At 45.8% G+C, this 22376-nt stretch overlaps 1 protein-coding gene across 9 annotated transcripts in view; it reads right to left on the minus strand.

Annotated features, from left to right (window-relative positions):
* Positions 1-368: 368 nt before the first annotated feature.
* klhl13 (kelch-like family member 13) overlaps positions 369-22376 on the minus strand; it is a 76056-nt gene continuing 54048 nt past the window's right edge. For 7 of the 9 annotated variants that reach the window (XM_021591284.2, XM_021591280.2, XM_021591283.2 and 4 more), the window contains 4 exons: positions 17625-17821; positions 16615-17410; positions 13496-13609; positions 1011-1498 (listed from right to left, as the gene is read on the minus strand). In XM_021591284.2, coding sequence (XP_021446959.1) covers positions 1011-1498; positions 13496-13609; positions 16615-17410; positions 17625-17821 — 1595 coding nt within the window. Of the gene's footprint in view, positions 1499-13495; positions 13610-16614; positions 17411-17624; positions 17822-22376 lie in introns of all 9 variants that reach the window. The other 2 variants (XM_021591285.2, XM_036968350.1) reach the window with 1 other exon arrangement.

Raw genomic sequence — 22376 nt, forward strand, 5'->3', positions numbered from 1 at the left:
GTAGGGGGGAGTAGGAGGAGAGGAGGGGAGAGAAGGGGAGGGGAGTAGGGGGGGAGTAGGAGGAGAGGAGGGGAGAGAAGGGGGAGGGGAGTAGGGGGGGAGTAGGAGGAGAGGAGGGGAGAGAAGGGGGGAGTAGGAGGAGGAGGGGGGGGGGGGGTAGGGGTTCTGAGGCTGTACTGAAGGGACATAATGCTTAATGATGAGATTATTTTCAACAAGTAAATTTGAGAAATAGAACGCGTCAGTGTTTTTAATGGGGAAAATACACTTTCCAGGAGGTTCTAAAACAGATAGTTGATGTTAAGCTCAATAAAAAACGCACCAACCATGTGCCTAAGTAAATGGCAAGATACTTTGGGGAGACACCATTATTTTTTCAAAATCTTGTTTATTAAATTTAGAAAACACAATTTTGTTAACGGTTTCATAGCAATAGCAGGAAAGAACTGAAACTGAAAGAGGGAGGAGGGGGGGTGGGCCGACCCCTGAGTTTAAAACTATCTCTGTGTGGAGCTCAGCTGCCCCTATCCTGCTGCGCTGGGTGTAGACTGGCCCTAACCTGGCAGACTAGAGTCAGTATGGTAACCAACAGCATGGGTTTTACCTGCTAAAACGTCTAAAGAAAAAGGATGTAATAAAACTTCAAAGACATCAGGTAGAAAAGTTGAATTGCAAAGTCACTCTTCAAGTCAAGGTATTTCCTGCCAAAATATACCGAATATGTAACATTAACATGTAATTAGGTTGCCAAACCATATCGGTATGTAGATTTCATCACTAGGGAGGGGGGTTCTGCACAGCTTTGGGGGAGGAAGGGGTGTATCGGGATGTAGATTTCATCACTAGGGAGGAAGGGGTGTATCGGGATGTAGATTTCATCACTAGGGAGGAAGGGGTGTATCGGGATGCAGTACAGATGTAGTCCAAAGAAGAAGTGCAAACAATGTCTATAGGGTGTTGGGGGTTGTGGGGGTGTGAGAGGAGCGGGGTGGCCCCCCCCCCCCTGTTCTTCAAGGTGCTGAGAGGGGTGACTCTCTGGAGGGGGAGCCCATCAAGTCCTCTGGGGGAAACACGGTCAGTGTGCAGGCTCGGATACCGCCCAGCGACTCAGGCAGGTCAAACACTTTGTGCCACTCGTCCTTCTCCGGGTCGTACTTCTGAACTATCTCCACCATGCAGCGGTTGTTCCATGAGTAGCCTCCCACCACGTAAATCTTGTTCTCGAACACGGCCACGCCCACGTCGCTCTGGCCCCGCAGCATGGCTGCGATGGGCGTCCACAGGTCCAGGGCAGGGGAGTAGTACTCACAGCTTAACACGTCATCGTAGTCGCTGGTGCCCCGGAAGTGATTCCCCCCGATGACGTAGAGGCGGTCGCCCACCGTGCACATACAGTGCAGGCCACGCACCGTGGTCATGGGCGCTTTCTGAGTCCATTTGTCTGCATCTGGGTCAAAGCACATCAGCTCTTTCTGAAATGTGTCGTGAGTGATTCCCCCTGCAACACAGAACAAAACCATATTAAATAAGACCCATGACATTGATTTCCTGGGGTTGAAAACCGCCCTGGGGTCTAATCAAAAGCATTTAATAGCCTGAGCCAATTGAACTGGACCTAATAGTAACTCTATCCTGGCCTCAACCTAGATCTACATTCAGCTCTGCCACGTTGTGTTGCCACGTTGTGTTGCCACGTTGTGTTGCCACGTTGTGTTGCCACGTTGTGTTGCCACGTTGTGTTGCCACGTTGTGTTGCCACGTTGTGTTGCCACGTTGTGTTGCCACGTTGGGCCTTGACCAGCTCCTGTCCTTGTCAGTCACATGGCCAGACCACAGCACCGTGACTGGCCTTGCAGAGCATGTAATCCTGAACCCCCAGTTCACTTTACTTCACACAACCTCCTCAGAAACACACGGCTGCGCTTCCCAGCAACACACACACAATTAGCCCAATGCTTAGCACCACTAACACACACTACACACATTTTCTCAGCCACATACCTGCAATAAAATATGACAAATAAAATAAATCAGAAGTTCATAACACTATAATACAGTGCATGTGTACCAAGGTTATTAATAGTTGTTTTAATTTCTATTAGTTTATTTAAAATTCTGTTATTTAGTGTGTTACTTTTCAGATTTGATTTACAAGTTTTTATTTAGTTTGATAGAAAGACGACATGATTATATGATTTAGTTTCAGTTGTATTGTTGGGGACAGAGAGTAGTCTACGCGTGAGATGCTAGGAGCCAGGTCTAGTTATTTTTTTTAGGATGCCACTAGGGGTCAGTAATAAGGAACGTCATAGGTTTAAATGATGACTCAAACTAAACCTATCTTAGGCCGCGTTCCAGAGCATAGACATTGCGGACGCCTGACAGATCTTTCAACACCTGGATAGGTACTTTAAGTATCAGCTGACCACATCATATGTTACAGCAATCAGTCAGTCGATGACACAGTCGTATTGTCCCCTCCGCGGAGACAATACGCAGACCAGAGTTGACCCGCCCCGATCAGAAATGAGGGGGTGTCTCGCTTTCTCTGTCTTTGTCCTGGATTTCTTCCCTGTTGTTAGCTAGTGATAGCAAATGGTCTATTACAATTAAAATACATGTCCTCATAGATGGAAGGCAGGTGGGAGGAGACAAAATCATTTTGGACCATTCTAGCCAATGAGAGGGCAAGGCAAATACGTGTGTGAACAACAGGCAGAACTAAGTTGTTTTTCTCAAAGTTACAGAATGTCATATGAATTCACTTATATCATTACATTTGTAACAACCTAAACATTACTCGATTTGATCAAATAAGCCAAACGTAATTTGACACTCTCATAGATCTCCATGCTAAAAGGTCTGCTTAGCTCGCGGGGACTGATTTTGGGAGGAGGTAATCCTCTCGTGTCACCTCTCCTCTCTGGTGATATCTAGCAATAGTGATGCACAAGCTAATCTTATTTGAATAATTTACTCACCAGAATCAGAAGCTCGAACAACCCATTAGGAAAAAAAGCTTGAAAACACAAAAAAAAAAACTGAACATAATTTATGTTTACTTTATTTTTGCAGCCAAAGATAATAGATCCAGTATAATTTTTAAACTGTTTTTCTAAATGATTTTATGTTACAGAAACTTTATTTTAGTTTACTATAATAACCTTGGCATGTACACATAGGCACTGTAGTGGTGGAAACAAAGGAATAGAAGGGACACACAAAACTGAGGAAAAGGGAGGGGGAAAAATACAAAACAGGACATGTCTATAGGGAAGGCTGAAAATAAAGAGGAACACAATCCCAGCATGCAACTGGGTGAGAGCCAGGCAGGCATCCCTTCCTCCCTGTGCTGTGTAGAGTGGCTGGGAGCATACCCAGAGAGGTGCAGTGCGATCTGCAGTGCGATCTGCAGTGCGATCTGCAGTGCGATCTGCAGTGCGATCTGCAGTGCGATCTGCAGTGCGATCTGCAGTGCGATCTGCAGTGCGATCTGCAGTGCGATCTGCAGTGCGATCTGCAGTGCATGCTGAATGGCGCCCCAATCCATCCACTGCTGCCCAATGATCTCTCTCGCTTTCTTTACCTCTTTCTTTCTCTCCTGCTCTCCCTCCCATACTCAATCTATAAAGACCTATTTTTAGTCAGTGGCCCTGACTGATCAGAAGTCTAACACCAGCCTCCTCCTCGATCATTAGAGCAAACACTTAGATGCCAGAGTTCAATCCATTCTCGTTATTCAAGTGTGTGCGTGTGTGTGTGAGTGAGTGAGCGAGCATCATTAAAATAATCTCTGAGACAAGAAAGACATATCAAACCCACTAATAGAACAGCAGCTTGATACAGGCTGTGGTTCTTTTGTACAGTGGGACAAAAAGTATTTAGTCAGCCACCAATTGTGCAAGTTCTCCCACTTAAAAAGACGAGAGGCCTGTAATTTTCATCATAGGTACACTTCAACTATGACAGACAAAATGAGGGGAAAAAAATCCAGAAAATCACATTGTAGGATTTTTAATTAATTTATTTGCAAATTATGGTGGAAAATAAGTACACTAACTGATGTAACTGGCCAACAACCTCCAGGGCTTCTAATGGCTGAAGGATATCTCTATTACAGATATATTGTTTACAGCAAATGTGGAGAGGATAGATTTTGTTTCCAAAAAATTGACAAAAGAATCTCAGAGACTCAATGTTCAGTTTTTTGTTAAAACTAAGCATCATAGCGGCTCACTACAGATCCAGTTTCAATATCGGGCTGTGTCGCAGCCGGCTGCGACCGGGAGACCCATGAGGCACACAACTGGCCCAGCATCGTCCGGGTTAGGGGAGGGTGTGGCCGGCCGGGAAGTCCTTGTCCCATCGCGCTCTATTGACTCCTGTGGTGGGCTGGGCGTATGCACACTGACATGGTCGCCAGTTGTACAGTGTTTCCGACACATTGGTGTGGCTGGCTTCCGGGTTAAGCGAGCAATGTCTCAAGAAGCAGTACGGCTTGGCAGGCCGCGTTTGGAGGGCACATGGCTCTTGACCTTCGCATCTCCAGAGTTTCTTACGGCAGTTGCAGCGATGGGACAAGACTAACTACAAGTGGTGTAAAGTACTTAAGTAAAAATACTTGAAAGTACTAAAGTTGTTTTTTGGGGTATCTGTACTTAACAATTTATATTTTTGCTAACTTTTATTTTACTACATTCCTAAAAAAATAATGTACTTTTTACTCCATACATTTTCCCTGACACCAAAAAGTACTTAGATTTTGACAGGAAAATTGTCCAAATCACAGACTTATCAAGAGAACATCCCTGGTCATCAGGAAAGTTTACATACACTTCGGTTGAAGTCATTAAAATTTGTTTTTCCAACTACTCCACAAATTTCTTGTTAACAAACTACAGTTTTGGCAAGTCGGTCATGACTTAATGCATGACAAGTAATTTTTCCAACAATTGTTTACAGACAGATTATTTCACTGTATCACAATTCCAGTGAGTCAGAAGTTTACATACACTAAGTTGACTGTGCCATTAAACAGCTTGGAAAATTCCAGAAAATTATGCCATGGCTTTAGAAGCTTCTGATAGGCTAATTGACATAATTTGAGTCAATTGGAGGTGTTACCTGTGGATGTATTTCAAGGCCTACCTTCAAACTCAGTGCCTCTTTGTTTGACATCATGGGAAAATATAAAAAAATAAAACGAGTCCTATATCGACATAACCTGCAAGGCAGCTCAGCAAGGAAGAAGCCACTGCTCCAAAACCGCCATTGCACTTTACAAAATAGATGGCATCACGAAGAAGGTAAATTAAGTGGATATATTGAAGCAACATCTCAAGACATCAGTCAGGAAGTTAAATGGGTCAGGAAGTTAAATTGGTCGCAAATGGGTCTTCCAAATGGACAATGACCCCAAGCATACTTCCAAAGTTGTGGCAAAATGGCTTAAGGACAACAAAGTCAAGGTATTGGAGTGGCCATCACAAAGCCCTGACCTCAATCCTATAGAAAATGTGTGGGCAGAACTGAAAAAGCGTTTGCGAGCAAGGAGGCCTACAAACCTGACTCAGTTACACCAGCTCTGTCAGGAGGAATGGGCTAAAATTCACCCAACTTATTGTCGGAAGCTTGTGGAAGGCTACCCAAAACATTTGACCCAAGTTAAACAATTTAAAGGCAATGCTACCAAATATTAATTGAGTGTATGTAAACTTCTGACCCACTGGGAATGTGATGAAAGAAATAAAAGCTGAAATAAATAATTCTCTCTACTATTATTCTGACATTTCACATTATTAAAATAAAGTGGTGATCCTAACTGACCTAAGACAGGGAATATTTACTGGGATTAAATGTCAGGAATTGTGAAAAACTGAGTTTAAATGTATTTGGCTAAGGTGTATGTAAACTTCCGACTTCAACTGTATGTCTGAGTAACAACCAATTAGATATCACAAAATTGGGGAGAAAAGGGGGTAAAAGGTACCTTTTTTAAATTGATTTTTAAACCATGACCATTTATTATTACTATTAATTACAGCCTTTAATTAAGGAATGTGTATCATCACAGTTTAAAGATGATTGGAGCTTTCATTTAAAACAAAAGCTTTTGCATAGAAAACAACTGCAAGCATTCAGACAAGCTTAAAAATATTAGTATCTTTTGCATCTTGAAGACCGTATAAATGGTTGTCCTTTCAAAGACACCTGAGCTCATTGATCGAGGTGCCCTCTTAATAGCTCACAATGATTGCCATTTTCCTGGCACATTTATCTAATTATTCGTGGAGATAAAATTGTGCCGGTGCTTTGACCCGTCGTAAAAATGTATGACCTGCTTGGAGGAAGCACAGTGCTGGCACAAATGAGACCCAAAGAATCAAGGCGGGGAACAGAGGAGAGACACAAAACCATGGGGTCAGCAAGTTCCAAAAATACCCAATGATGATAAATAGACAGGATGGCCGGCAGCTTCAGGAGGCAGTTGGTTTAAGCCAGAGAGATATACTGTAGAGCAGCTAAAATGGAAATAGTACAGAATCCTATTAAAATAAATCCTTCTTTACAGATCAAAACACAGACCAAGAGGAAAATAAAATGCATTTCTTGGGATCATAATATTTAGATTTTTTTATTTAAATAAGTGAATCAGTGGTCACTGTACTCCCGACTGAAGTAAAGGTGCCACGTCCCCCGTGGTTTCCAGTAGCGTTGTGTTGTGTGACAGTAGTGGTAATGTGAAGCCGTGCTGGCTAGGGGTCTGAGCCCCACCCTGAGAGCGAGAGCAGAGCAATGATGACCTGCGGCTTGACTCAGCGTGTCAGCTCCATTTACCTGACAGGATGTCTTTAGACAGCACGCCAGCACAGCCACCGCCCAGCACCTTATCTGGACCGACAGCGAAACACAGCCTGCACCCCCATGTGAGTCACCTTGCACAGTGAGGTCATGACCCCTGAGATACGGGGTGCGCTCCCGGACAGAGACACAGGCAAAACAAATGACTCAACTCCACCTGACTACCATCACTAGTGAGAGGTTATAACATGCAGGCTGTCAGAAAATCTAATCCGTGCATGTTGCCAGTGACCCCTGGAAGAATGAAGCTTGCCTCTGTGCTTGATGGGAACCTGTTTAATCATTACGTTCTACAGTACAGACATCTATCTGGGAAGGTGGAGATATTTAGGCCTAACCATTGCTCAGTTCCTCCAGGCAGACTACTGTAACTATAGTGAGGTACACGTGCAGTGAGATCAGGATGACACTAAGAGATGCTCACAGGGAGGGAAGTTGACTTTCTGGTGTATTAATAGTTCAAACACCATTACCCCTCCCGTTTCCTCTCAGTAAAGGAACCCAGAGGTGCCAGTCGGACCATTAGCCAACCAGAGACAGAAAAACAGACCAGGGTTTACCCTTTGTACACGTATTGGTTTTTGCCCTAGCACTACACAGCTGATTCAAATCATCAAAGCTTGACAATGAGTTGGTTATTTGAATCAGCGGTGTAGTGCTAGGGTAAAAACCAAAACGTGAACCCCTGACATGGAGGATGAGGCAGTAACCCCCTCGGCTGGGAAGCTAAAATGCTAATGTTAGAGCCACCAAGCCCATGTTGTTATTTAATGGAGGCTCAGGCTGGAGCAGAGCAGGTGAGGTGCCACTGGGTGAGGGAGGGTTATGATGTTCGGGGTAGGTGGCTGGGTTACGCTTATATGAACACTTGTGCCCAGAGGCCAAGGGAGATGAACATAACCTTGCCTGTGTGTTGTGGCTCTATGGTTCTGCACCTCCTACACAGTCATCAACCTGTCCCTCCCATTTCTCTCACTCATCTATCCTTCCCTCTCTTTTGCCCTGTACAGCATCACTTTGTGTTAGTCGCACATTGGGAAACTGGGGCTCATCTCTCCTTAAGGCAGGATTTGATTTCAATCCTATGAAGTAAACAAGCACAGGGCTGACTCCAACAGAGAGACAGGGGATTTAGTAGCACCAAAGTCAGACAACTACACAATCATTACTTCCAATCATCTTTAGAATATCCCCCCAAAAACATCACAGAGAACTGGACCCCAGCAATGTGATGTGTAAGGGAGGTGGTGGGGTCTGCAGGATGCCACTGTATGACCTTCTAATGAAGGATGCTTTACTGACATCACAGTAGGGGGATATATCCAATTCATTCAAATGTATGTTTTTGCATGATAAATCAAGGGTTTTGTTACCTTTTAAGTCCATTTGTCCTCATGTTGTCTTTTTGGTCTCGTCTCCTGTGCTGTGTACACCTTCAATTCTCACATACACACACCAAGCCCCTCCCCCTGCCTCTCACACCAACACCGCTGAGAGATCACATCTTCCTCTCTGACAAGTGGCCTCAACTCGCTATTTAAATTTGAGGTTTGGTCAAACAGAATGGGTCATATCGACACTGAAACACAGAGACAAGTTACCTTTTCTAACTCTACCCTTTTAGTGTCTCAACTACTCAGATTCCACACAGAACAGACACTACTAAAACGGGAGTATGAATGAACATTGATTCTGGAAAATGAATGCTCAGTTTGTGGTGTGCCACATTGGGGTACCACGTAGGGCTGTGGCGGTCATGAAGTTGTCAGCCAGTGATTGTGAAGAAAATAACTGTCTCGCGGTAATTGACCATTAAATAACAAACATGTTTACACTCTCCTGGCTTCCACACATAGCCTACACTCTCCAGGCTTCCACACATAGCCTACAATCCCCTGGCTTCCACACATAGCCTACACTCTCCTGGCTTCCACACATAGCCTACACTCTCCTGGCTTCCACACATAGCCTACACTCTCCTGGCTTCCACACATAGCCTACACTCTCCTGGCTTCCACACATAGCCTACAATCCCCTGGCTTCCACACATAGCCTACACTCTCCTGGCTTCCACACATAGCCTACACTCTCCTGGCTTCCACACATAGCCTACAATCTCCTGGCTTCCACACATAGCCTACACTCTCCTGGCTTCCACACATAGCCTACACTCTCCTGGCTTCCACACATAGCCTACACTCTCCTGGCTTCCACACATAGCCTACAATCCCCTGGCTTCCACACATAGCCTACACTCTCCTGGCTTCCACACATAGCCTACACTCTCCTGGCTTCCACACATAGCCTACACTCTCCTGGCTTCCACACATAGCCTACACTCTCCTGGCTTCCACACGTAGCCTACACTCTCCTGGCTTCCACACGTAGCCTACAATCCCCTGGCTTCCACACATAGCCTACAATCTCCTGGCTTCCACACACAGCCTACACTCTCCTGGCTTCCACACATAGCCTACACTCTCCTGGCTTCCACACATAGCCTACAATCTCCTGGCTTCCACACGTAGCCTACAATCCCCTGGCTTCCACACATAGCCTACAATCTCCTGGCTTCCACACATAGCCTACAATCTCCTGGCTTCCACACATAGCCTACAACCTCCTGGCTTCCACACATAGCCTACAACCTCCTGGCTTCCACACATAGCCTACAATCTCCTGGCTTCCACACATAGCCTACAAACCCCTGGCTTCCACACATAGCCTACAATCCCCTGGCTTCCACACATAGCCTACAATCTCCTGGCTTCCACACATAGCCTACAAACCCCTGGCTTCCACACATAGCCTACAATCCCCTGGCTTCCACACATAGCCTACAATCTCCTGGCTTCCACACATAGCCTACAATCTCCTGGTTTCCACACATAGCCTACAATCTCCTGGCTTCCACACATAGCCTACAAACCCCTGGCTTCCACACATAGCCTACAATCCCCTGGCTTCCACACATAGCCATACAAACCCCTGGCTTCCACACATAGCCTACAAACCCCTGGCTTCCACACATAGCCATACAAACCCCTGGCTTCCACACATAGCCTACAAACCCCTGGCTTCCACACATAGCCTACAATCCCTTGGCTTCCACACATAGCCTACACTCTCCTGGCTTCCACACATAGCCTACAATCCCCTGGCTTCCACACATAGCCTACAAACCCCTGGCTTCCACACATTGCCTACAATCCCCTGGCTTCCACACATAGCCTACAATCTCCTGGCTTCCACACGTAGCCTACAATCCCCTGGCTTCCACACATAGCCTACAATCTCCTGGCTTCCACACATAGCCTACAATCTCCTGGTTTCCACACATAGCCTACAATCTCCTGGCTTCCACACATAGCCTACAAACCCCTGGCTTCCACACATAGCCTACAACCTCCTGGCTTCCACACATAGCCTACAATCTCCTGGCTTCCACACATAGCCTACACTCTCCTGGCTTCCACACGTAGCCTACACTCTCCTGGCTTCCACACGTAGCCTACAATCCCCTGGCTTCCACACATAGCCTACAATCTCCTGGCTTCCACACACAGCCTACACTCTCCTGGCTTCCACACATAGCCTACACTCTCCTGGCTTCCACACATAGCCTACAATCTCCTGGCTTCCACACGTAGCCTACAATCCCCTGGCTTCCACACATAGCCTACAATCTCCTGGCTTCCACACATAGCCTACAATCTCCTGGCTTCCACACATAGCCTACAACCTCCTGGCTTCCACACATAGCCTACAACCTCCTGGCTTCCACACATAGCCTACAATCTCCTGGCTTCCACACATAGCCTACAAACCCCTGGCTTCCACACATAGCCTACAATCCCCTGGCTTCCACACATAGCCTACAATCTCCTGGCTTCCACACATAGCCTACAAACCCCTGGCTTCCACACATAGCCTACAATCCCCTGGCTTCCACACATAGCCTACAATCTCCTGGCTTCCACACATAGCCTACAATCTCCTGGTTTCCACACATAGCCTACAATCTCCTGGCTTCCACACATAGCCTACAAACCCCTGGCTTCCACACATAGCCTACAATCCCCTGGCTTCCACACATAGCCATACAAACCCCTGGCTTCCACACATAGCCTACAAACCCCTGGCTTCCACACATAGCCATACAAACCCCTGGCTTCCACACATAGCCTACAAACCCCTGGCTTCCACACATAGCCTACAATCCCTTGGCTTCCACACATAGCCTACACTCTCCTGGCTTCCACACATAGCCTACAATCCCCTGGCTTCCACACATAGCCTACAAACCCCTGGCTTCCACACATTGCCTACAATCCCCTGGCTTCCACACATAGCCTACAATCTCCTGGCTTCCACACGTAGCCTACAATCCCCTGGCTTCCACACATAGCCTACAATCTCCTGGCTTCCACACATAGCCTACAATCTCCTGGTTTCCACACATAGCCTACAATCTCCTGGCTTCCACACATAGCCTACAAACCCCTGGCTTCCACACATAGCCTACAACCTCCTGGCTTCCACACATAGCCTACAATCTCCTGGCTTCCACACATAGCCTACAAACCCCTGGCTTCCACACATAGCCTACAATCCCCTGGCTTCCACACATAGCCTACAATCTCCTGGCTTCCACACATAGCCTACAAACCCCTGGCTTCCACACATAGCCTACAATCCCCTGGCTTCCACACATAGCCTACAATCTCCTGGCTTCCACACATAGCCTACAATCTCCTGGTTTCCACACATAGCCTACAATCTCCTGGCTTCCATACATAGCCTACAATCTCCTGGCTTCCACACATAGCCTACAATCCCCTGGCTTCCACACATAGCCTACAATCTCCTGGCTTCCACACATAGCCTACAAACCCCTGGCTTCCACACATAGCCATACAAACCCCTGGCTTCCACACATAGCCTACAAACCCCTGGCTTCCACACATAGCCTACAATCCCTTGGCTTCCACACATAGCCTACACTCTCCTGGCTTCCACACATAGCCTACAATCCCCTGGCTTCCACACATAGCCTACAAACCCCTGGCTTCCACACATAGCCTACAAACCCCTGGCTTCCACACATTGCCTACAATCCCCTGGCTTCCACACATAGCCTACAATCTCCTGGCTTCCACACATAGCCTACAATCTCCTGGCTTCCACACGTAGCCTACAATCCCCTGGCTTCCACACATAGCCTACAATTCCCTGGCTTCCACACATAGCCATACAAACCCCTGGCTTCCACACATAGCCTACAATCTCCTGGCTTCCACACATAGCCTACAATTCCCTGGCTTCCACACATAGCCATACAAACCCCTGGCTTCCACACATTGCCTACAATCTCCTGGCTTCCACACATAGCCTACAATCTCCTGGCTTCCACACGTAGCCTACAATCCCCTGGCTTCCACACTTAGCCTACAATTCCCTGGCTTCCACACATAGCCATACAAACCCCTGGCTTCCACACATAGCCTACAATCCCTTGGCTTCCACACATAGCCTACAATTCCCTGGCTTCCACACATAGCCTACAATCCCTTGGCTTCCACACATAGCCTACAATTCCCTGGCTTCCACACATAGCCATACAAACCCCTGGCTTCCACACATAGCCATACAAACCCCTGGCTTCCACACATAGCCTACAATCCCTTGGCTTCCACACATAGCCTATAAACCACTGATGCTGACCTTTGGAACATCTACATTTTAAAAAGTCGAATAAATCCATTTAATAAAGCCTATACCTTCACAATAAATCCATTATTTATTTTAGACAGGTCTAAAGCAACATGATATGAAGAAAATGCAGTCTACTCCAGAAGAACAGAACAGCATTCTTTGAGTTGTCCTTATGTTAGGTCCTGATGTGGCTATGCCATATGGCTGTGGGCTACACTAGTTCATTAAGCAGACAAGATTTGCTTAGAATTCTGTCACATTATTTTATAGTATGAAGAACACAATTGAACATAGCTGAATAAAATAGAAACAATATTTTCTCCAAACGATTTCTGAGGGAGTGTGGGCATGCTGATATTCTATTCTGATATTCTTGCAAAGGCTGCACACACTTCATCAGTCTCTCAATCACAATTTGACAAGCACTTGATAATATTCTCACCAGACCTCGAATTTCCCAGTGGTATGCTCCTTGTGAGGCTGTGATGCCCCCTAAAAAAAATCCATGCCTTTGGCCAAAGTGGACATTTTGCCCTTGGGCTGAATATAATAATTATAATTCCCTTCTCCTGGCTGCCAATCGCCGTGCATTGAAGCGCCTTTCCCTCACATAGCTCTGTCAGATATCTCAATTCTTATTAGTTAATGACCGCAATTGATCGGGTCCTTTTCATAGGCATCTCAGCAAAGAAGTAGGCTTCAAGTGAAGACAGACACATCGGGAACACAACGGTGTGCGTCCTTCTTATCCAATTCTGAGACGCATATTGAAGATGTTAGAAGAACTGTCCACATGTACTTTTCATCAGCCAACAAGATAAGTAGGCTAACCAACAGCAAAAGCACTAGCCTATGTCAATCTACTATCCCCCATAGTACAAAAGTTCACCAAACCCCGGATCTAATAGTACTAACGTACCTGAAATATACATGTAACCACCGTACACCGTCCCTGCATGGCCGTAGTGTGGCTCGTTCATTTTAGCGACGTACGTCCACTCGTTTGTCCTGGGGTTGTAGCACTCCACTGTGGCTGCATGGGGAAGAAAGAGAGGAGAAAACAAACAGAGTATTAAGGGGGAAAGTAGTTCAAGAGAGAACTAAGGAGAACAAACATAGCTGCAAATGCAGCCTTGGAGGGTGTCAGTGTGGGAGCTACTGAACCAGGAACCTAAATACAAAGCAGACATCCCCCCACCAACCACCACTCCCCTCCCTAGCCCCTTCCCCAGCCCCTACCCTGCAGTGACTCTAGTCTATACCGAGAGACTAGGGAGTATGCATCTACTCCCCATTACATAATTAGGGCCTTCTCTGTACCACTCCACTTGAAGGCTCTTATCATAATTCAGTAGTGTGTATGGTGCCAGACTGGGATGTTCTCTTCACTCCACTCCATCTGGAACCTCTCAATTGTGCAGTGATTTGTCAGGTTAGAAAATGATTTGTCCAATCAAGTTTCCAGACAGAGGGCAAAGCTGATTTCTCAAGCTGGCTGGCACCCGGGCAGAATGGTTAAGGAGTCTCCATATGGCAGTTGGAAGTAGAAAGGATATTATCAGGAAGTCTAAAGCAGAAGCTGGTTTGGAGGGTGATGAGGTTTTAGATACCACCTGACTGTCCAGGTGATCAGGTCAAACACTCAATCCTCCTTTGTCGTAGCCCTGGCTAGGGCTCTGACAGTCATGGACATTTGGATGATCGTTATTGGTCAGGCAAATTAAGAGCAAAATATTTTATTTTATTTAAAGGGGCAGTGGGGTCAAAAACGTGATTTTCATCATATTTCCACACTAGGAGGTTGAAATAACACTCTGAAATTGATGATAAATGATAATGTCCTTTTAGTGTAAGACTTTTTTGTTGTTAAATCTTTGGCCCACAGCATGACATTGTGTGAAGAAGCAGTGCGGCTTGGCTGGGTTGTGTTTCGGATGACGCATGGCTCTCGACCTTCACCTCTCCTGAGTCCGTACGCAAGTTGCAGCGATGGGACAAGACTGTAACTACCAATTGGATACCACGAAATTGGGGAGGGAAAAAAAGGGTACAAAAAATAATTACAAAAATGAAATAAAGGTATCCTCCTACTTTGAATGTGGGCTACGCCGCTGCGAAATACATATAGGGGAAACACTCCTAAAGCTCTGATTCCAACTTCGTCAAGAGCATCTTTCTTGACCCTCCACTCTCCTTACTGACCTGTACTTTGTGTGCTGAATATAGAAGTAAATAGATCCCAAGGGTCAAATCGGCACCGTGTTGGCACATAGGCCACCAGTGTTTCCCAAACTCAGTCCTGGGGACCCCAAGGGGTGCACATTTTGGTTTTTGCCCTAGCACTACACAGCTGATTCAAATAATTAAAGCTTGATGATTAGTGCACCCCTTGGGGTCCAGAAGACCGGGTTTGGGAAATAATGGTAGCCTATGTGCCAACATGGTGCTGATTTGACCCTTGGGATCTAATCCCTGGGACCTACCTATAGGGTTTAACCCAGGCCCAGATACAAAGAACTCTGGTTACAGTTCTGATAAAGCAGTCCCAGAGGACCAAATGGATGGTTTCCAATTCAGAGCATCACTACATCACGTTGTCATCATTATCTCACTAAGGCCAGTGTTCACTTCTCCAATATTTCCTGTGAGAACTTGTCAAAGGGGAAGCAGCCTAGGCCTAATTAACATTAACGGTCCATATCATTCGAATAAGACATATCTTTAGCGAACTTTACTGGGAGACTAAAATGGCAGCACCAGGCATTTAGTGATTCATTAGAACCCTACTAAATCAGTAATCTGTTCTCTCTCTATTCTCTATCTACTACTTCCTACACAGTTCCTAAACAATAACTGATGACTTGCAAGAATGCATTCCGAAAAATATTCAAAGCTTAAAAATGAAGTGATAGCCCCAGCTACCAAGTACATTTTCACTTGTCCTTAGAGTGCTTGGTGCTTTAAGGTATACATGCAAATGAGTGCTCAAGAGCTTTCTTTTACATGCTGTTATATTTACAAGAGCGTCCTACAAATGAATTATTCAAACATCAGAGATAGCTGTGCTGTCATTGTTCCTCACATGTTTGTACTCTGGCTGTCTCAGTGGATTAATATGACAGGCCTTCACATGGACAGTTATGGAGAGAGGCCATAGAGGTATAAACAGGATGGATGTCCTTTAAACCTGAAAATATAACCACATCATCCATCAGAACTTAATGTTAACAAATGGTTGTGTGTGTTAGCGTGTGTACACACACACACACACATCACCATCCTGTACTCTCAAACCACCCTGACTGAGGGGAGCCTTTAATGTTCTTTAAATCTTTTAAAATAAGCTGACAGAACCTCAGGAACAAATCAAAGTTTCAAAACCCTCCCTCCTCCGCATGGCTACATCAAAAACGATTTATGTTCAAAAGGCTGAACTCTGCGTTTGAAACAAGTGATTGAATGTCTGAGTGCCAGACTGGCTTCCCAAGGATAACAGGCACTAACCAGCCAAGGAGACTGTCCATTCAGAGTGTACTCATGCACACACGTGCAGGGGGGCCCCCCCGAGGACCCATGCCCAATGTGGTAATTACAGCCCAGAGCCCAGAGGAGCAGAGCGGATAGCATGACCTGGCCAGCCTGTCCCCTACAATTACAGGGCTGCATCGAGGTAGTAGGGTGGCACTCTGCAATGAGAGTCTATGTGCTGAGCTGGGCACTGACATCAGATCACAGTATCCTGCAATGCTACTTACAAACATTCCACCCTGACCACCACCTCCTTCACCTTGAGGTTTCTGCTGCAGTCGTTCACAGGGTCTGGCTGCAGCTAGCCCTCCCTCATCTCATCCTACACTCTGCCTGGTCCAGGGCTATGCCACAGCCACCGGTGCTACACCATCAAGAAGTGACAACTGCTGTGCCTTGTATTTGACCATTTCCTGTGAGATGTCCTTTTCCAAATATACCCAGACATGTTAAGCATCAGAGCAGGACTAAAAGCAACGTGATAAACCGACCCTGGTGAATTAAACTAACCCAGCTCTCCGGCAGCGTTGCGGCCGCCCACGGCGTAGAGGTGTCCCTTGAGAGCGCTGAGGTGGAAGAAGGTGCGCTTCTCGTTAAGGCACGCCACCTGCATCCACTTGTTGTAGCGCGGGTCGTACCGGAACACTGTGTCCACCGCAGTCTTGCCTTTGGTGTCGTAGTTGCTCTGGCCTCCCACCACGAAGAGGAAGTTGCCGATGACGGCGATGCCGTGCTGGTAACGGGGGGCGTCCATGGGCGCCAGCGCCTTCCATTCGTGGGCCTTCTCGTCAAACAGACGCAGCTCCTTACTGACCACCAGCTGCTGGCGCAGGACGCCGCCCAGGGTGACCAGGTGGCCGCTGTCTGAGCGGATGGCCGTCCTCTCTGACTGCATGACCGGCTGCATGTAGGGCATCATCTGGTAGTTGCTGGCCTCCAGGAGGAGGTTGACGCAGGTGTTGTCTGTGCGCATAAAGTCCACAGTCTGCACGTGGTTGATGAGCTCCTGGGGGTTCATGAGGGGGAAGCGGATGTTCTTCATGAGCTTGGGGGCATGGTCCATGCGTCCGTCCTCATAGCGGAGCCAGCGGCATGCAGCCTTGAACAGGTCCAGCTCGCTGCAGTGCTTCAGACTGTTACTGGACAGAACGAAGGCCAGCCGCTCAAAGGGCAGCTTGACAAAGTCCCCCGTGCCCAGCAGCGAGGGGAAGTTCTTGAGGATGAAGTTGTTAACGTATTTGTCTACCTCCGTGAGGTTGTATGTGTTAGCGATGCGCCCCACCTCCACACAGTTATCCAGGGACACCTGCAGCCAAGGAGAGAGGGGAAGCAGTGAGAAGCAACCACTCAATCACACACACAAACACTACACAAACACATTTTACTGCAGACCAAATGTACATATTAAAGTAAGCAGTAGGGTACAGTAGTCAGATATCTTAAACTGCTGAGTATAACACCCCTGGCTGGTTCTAGAGGGCTGAGCTAGATGGCTGAACAGGCTGTGTTAGGTTCCTTACCCCAGATATGAGAAAGACCTTGCAGAAGTCTAGCACCGGGAGGATCTGGAGGAAGCTGGCTGCCTCCAGTGTGTCCTGCAGGTTCTCCATGTTGAGAGACAGCTTGGCTGTGTAGATAAAGTCTATGATCTTCTTCAGGCCTATCCGGTTGACGCCATGAAGCTTGATGCACATCAAATCCTGTTCCTTCATTCCACCTGCGTGATGAGGGAGAGAGGAGCATTATACAATGCACCAGTCAGATAAAAACACAACATTCCACCTGCGTGATGAGGAGAGAGAGGAGCATTATACAATGCACCAGTCAGATAAAAACACAACATTCCACCTGCGTGATGAGGGAGAGAGGAGCATTATACAATGCACCAGTCAGATAAAAACACAACATTCCACCTGCGTGATGAGGGAGAGAGGAGCATTATACAATGCACCAGTCAGATAAAAACACAACAGCATCACCTATGAGCTCTACCTTTGACAGTCAAGGCTAACCGAAGAAACAGACGCCACCTCACCGAGCTTTCACACATCTACCATTATGGTTACATGTAAAGAAAATGTATTCGCCAAAGCCTGGAGACTGTTGTATAATTCACCCAGAAAGGGCTGTGAGTTGCAGTAAAAAGCATTTGCCCAGCGTCGCAGCAGCATACTTCCCCTCCTTACTACAGGCATAAACTGTGACTCACTTCCCTCTTAACACATCTATTTCAGCTCAACAACACTTGTGAACCTCTCAGATAGGCTGCACACTTGTCAAATATCTGTTGAACCACTTACATGTATTAAGGCTTTCCAATTTTGGCTGTTAAGAAAAGGACATGATATTGCCTAACTTTTAGGGAATAACTCCATCTATCAAAGTTATTTCTATTCACGTCATCAGTGAGGCAGTTGCTAAGCTACAACAAGAAGAAATAAAAGAAAAACCCGAATGCTGAATATCGTTGTTCACAGAAATGATTTCCCAGGCATTGTACAATAAAATAAAGCACATTTCTAAACAACCCCAGGCTCATCTCCGTGATGAATGCAATATTTGCATTGTCTTGTGAAAAGCCTTTTTATTTTGCTAAAAGCACAAGGCAAATCAAAACCTTAACGCCTGGGGAAAAGGCCCGATGTCTAATTCAAGGTAAGGTACACTATATATTAGAGGTCAACCGATTAATCGGAATGGCCGATTAATTAGGGCCGATTTCAAGTTTTCATAATCAGAAATCATTTTTTTTTTTTACACCTTTATTTAACAGTATTTTTTGTATTTATTTAACCTTTATTTAACTAGGCAAGTCAGTTAAGAACACATTTTCAATGACGGCCAAGAAGCGGTGGGTTAACTGCCTTGTTCAGGGGCAGAATGACAGATTTTTACCTTGTCAGGTCGGGGAGTCAATCTTGCAACCTTACGGTTAACTAGTCCAACGCTCTAACCACCTGCCATACATTGCACTCCACGAAGTGCCTGCCTGTTACGTGAATGCAGTCAGAGGCCAAGGTAAGTTGCTAGCTAGCAATAAACGTATCTTATAAAAAACAATCAATCATAAATCACTAGTTAACTACACATGGTTGATGATATGACTAGTTTATCTAGCGTGTCCTGCGCTGCATATAATCAATGCATTTGCGAAAAAGGACTGTCGTTGCTCCAACGTGTACCTAACCGTAAACATCAATAACTTCCTAAAAATTAATACACATGTATTTTTAAACCTGCATATTTAGTTAATATTGCCTGCTAACATTAATTTATTTTAACTAGGGAAATTGTGTCACTTGTCTTGCAACACAGTCAGGGTATATGAAGCAGTTTGGGCCACCTGGCTCGTTGCGAACTGTGTTAAGAGTATTTCTTCCCGCCCAGGCTCTGTCGTAACCGGCCGCGACCGGGAGGTCATTGGGGCGACGCACAATTGGCCTAGCGTCGTCCGGGTTTGGCCGGTAGGGATGTCCTTGTCTCATTGTGCACCAGCGACTCCTGTTGCGGGCCGGGCGCAGTGCGCGCTAACCAAGCTTGACAGGTGCACGGTGTTTCCTCCGACACATTGGTGCAGCTGGCTTCCGGGTTGGATGCGCGCTGTGTTAAGAAGCAGTGCGGCTTTGTTGGGTTGTGTATTGGAGGACGCATGACTTTCAACCTTTGTCTCTCCCGAGCCCGTACGGGAGTTGTAGCGATGAGACAAGATAGTAGCACTAACAATTGGACACCACGAAATTGGGGAGAAAAAAAAAATAAAAAAATTAAAAAGAGTATTTCTTCCTAACAAAGACAGCTAACTTTGCCAAACGAGGGATGATTTAACAAAAGCGCATTTGCGAAAAAAAGCACAATCGTTGCCTTTATTAAAATTAATACACAGAAGTATATATTTTTTTTAAACCTGCATATTTAGCTAAAAGAAATCCAGGTTAGCAGGCAATATTAACCAGGTGAAATTGTGTCACTTCTCTTGCGTTTATTGCACGCAGAGTCAGGGTATATGCAACAGTTTGGGCTGCCTGCTCGTTGCGAACTAATTTGCCAGAATTTTACATAATTATGACATAACATTGAAGGTTGTTATGGATTCCACCCGTTAGATAAAATACGGAAAGGTTCTGTATTTCACTGAAAGAATAAACGTTTTGTTTGCAAAATTATAGTTTCCAGATTCGACCATATTAATGACCAAAGGCTCGTATTTCTGTGTTACTATGTTATAATTTAGTCTATGATTTGATATTTGATAGAGCAGTCTGACTGAGCAATGGTAGGCAGCAGCAGGCTCGTACGCATTCATGCAAACAGCACTTTCGTGCGTTTTGCCAGCAGCTCTTCGCAATGCTTCAAGCATTGAGCTGTTTATGACTTCAAGCCTATCAACTCCCGAGATTAGGCTGGTGTAACCGATGTGAAATGGCTAGTTAGTTAGCAGGGTGCGCGCTAATAGCGCTTCAATCGGTGACGTCACTCGCTCTGAAACTTGGAGTAGTTGTTCCCCTTGCTCTGCAAGGGCCGTGGCTTTTGTGGAGCAATGGGTAACAATGCTTCGAGGGTGGCTGTTGTCGATGTGTTCCTGGTTCAAGCCCAGGTAGGGGCGAGGAGAGGGATGGAAGCTATACTGTTACACTGGCAATACTGAAGTGCCTATAAGAACATCCAATAGTCAAAGGTATATGAAATACAAATGGTATAGAGAGAAAAATAGTCCTATAATAACTACAACCTAAAACTTCTTACCTGGGAATATTGAAGACTCATGTTAAAAGGAACCACCAGCTTTCATATGTTCTCATGTTCTGAGCAAGGAACTTAAACTTTAGCTTTTTTACATGGTACATATTGCACTTTTACTTTCTCCTCCAACACTTTGTTTTTGCATTATTTAAACCAAATTGAACGTGTCATTATTTGAGGCTAAATTGATTTTATTGATGTATTATATTAAGTTAAAATAAGTGTTCATAAAGTACTGTTGTAATTGTCATTATTACAAAGAAATCTAAAAGAAATCGGCCGATTAATCGGTATCGGCTTTTTTGGGTCCTCTAATAATTGGTATCGGCGTTGAAAAATCATAATCGGTCGACCTCTACTACATATACAAAAGTATGTGGACGCCCCTTCAAATTAGTGGATTTGGCTATTTCAGCCACGCCCGTTGCTGACAGGTGTATAAAATCCATAAAGTTAGTTTGTCAAATTGCTGCCCAGGTCAACTATAAGTGCTGTTAATGTGAAGTGGAAATGTCTGGGAGCAACAACGGCTCAGAAAATAAGTGGTAGGCCACACAAGCTCACAGAACGGGACCACCATATGCTGGAGCACGTAGTGCGTCAGCACAAGAACTGTTCTTCGGAAGCTTTGTGAAATGGGTTTTCATGGCCGAGCAGTCTCACACAAGCCTAAGACCACCATGCGCAACGCCAAGCGTTGGCTGGAGTGGTGTAAAGCTCGCCGCCATTGAACTCTGGAGCAGTGGAAACGCGTTCTCTGGAGTGATTAATCACACTTCACCATTTGGCAGTCTGGTGGACAAATCTGGGTTTGGTGGATGCCAGAAGAATGCTACCTGCCGAATGCATAATGTCAACTGTAACGTTTGGTGGAGGAGGAATAATGGTCTGGGGCTGTTTTTCATGGTTCGGTCTAAGCCCCTTAGATTCAGTGAAGGGAAATGTGAAGGGAAATCTTAACGCTACTGCATACAATGACATTCTACACAATGCTGTGCTTCCTAATGGCCCAACCGCACTAATGTTCTTGTGGCTCAATGGAAGAATGTTCCCTCAGCAATGTTTCAACATCTAGTGGAAAGCCTTTCAAGAAGAGTGGAGGCTGTTATAGCAGCAAAGGGGGGACCAACTCCATATCAATGCCCATGATTTTGGAATGAGATGTTCGACGAGCAGTTGCCCACATTCTTTTGGTCATGTAGTGTAGCTTGTCAGATTGTAGAGATGACAGAGGAAGTAAATAGCAGCATCTCAAACCCTGGAGGATTCACGTTGTGCTTAAAGAGAAAGCACTTTGGGAGAAGCCTCTTTCGGGGAGATTGACACGTTAATAATATTTCCATCAACCAGGCAGGAGAAACAAGACAGAGACCAACAACGCCCTTCTGATTCGCCATGGCTGGCACACACACACACACACACACACACACACACACACACACACACACACACACACACAGAGACAGACAGACAGACAGACACACAGAGACAGACAGACAGAGAGACAGACAGACACACAGAGACAGACAGAC

Source organism: Oncorhynchus mykiss, chromosome Y (assembly GCF_013265735.2).
Source record: "Oncorhynchus mykiss isolate Arlee chromosome Y, USDA_OmykA_1.1, whole genome shotgun sequence".
NCBI lineage: Eukaryota > Metazoa > Chordata > Actinopteri > Salmoniformes > Salmonidae > Oncorhynchus > Oncorhynchus mykiss.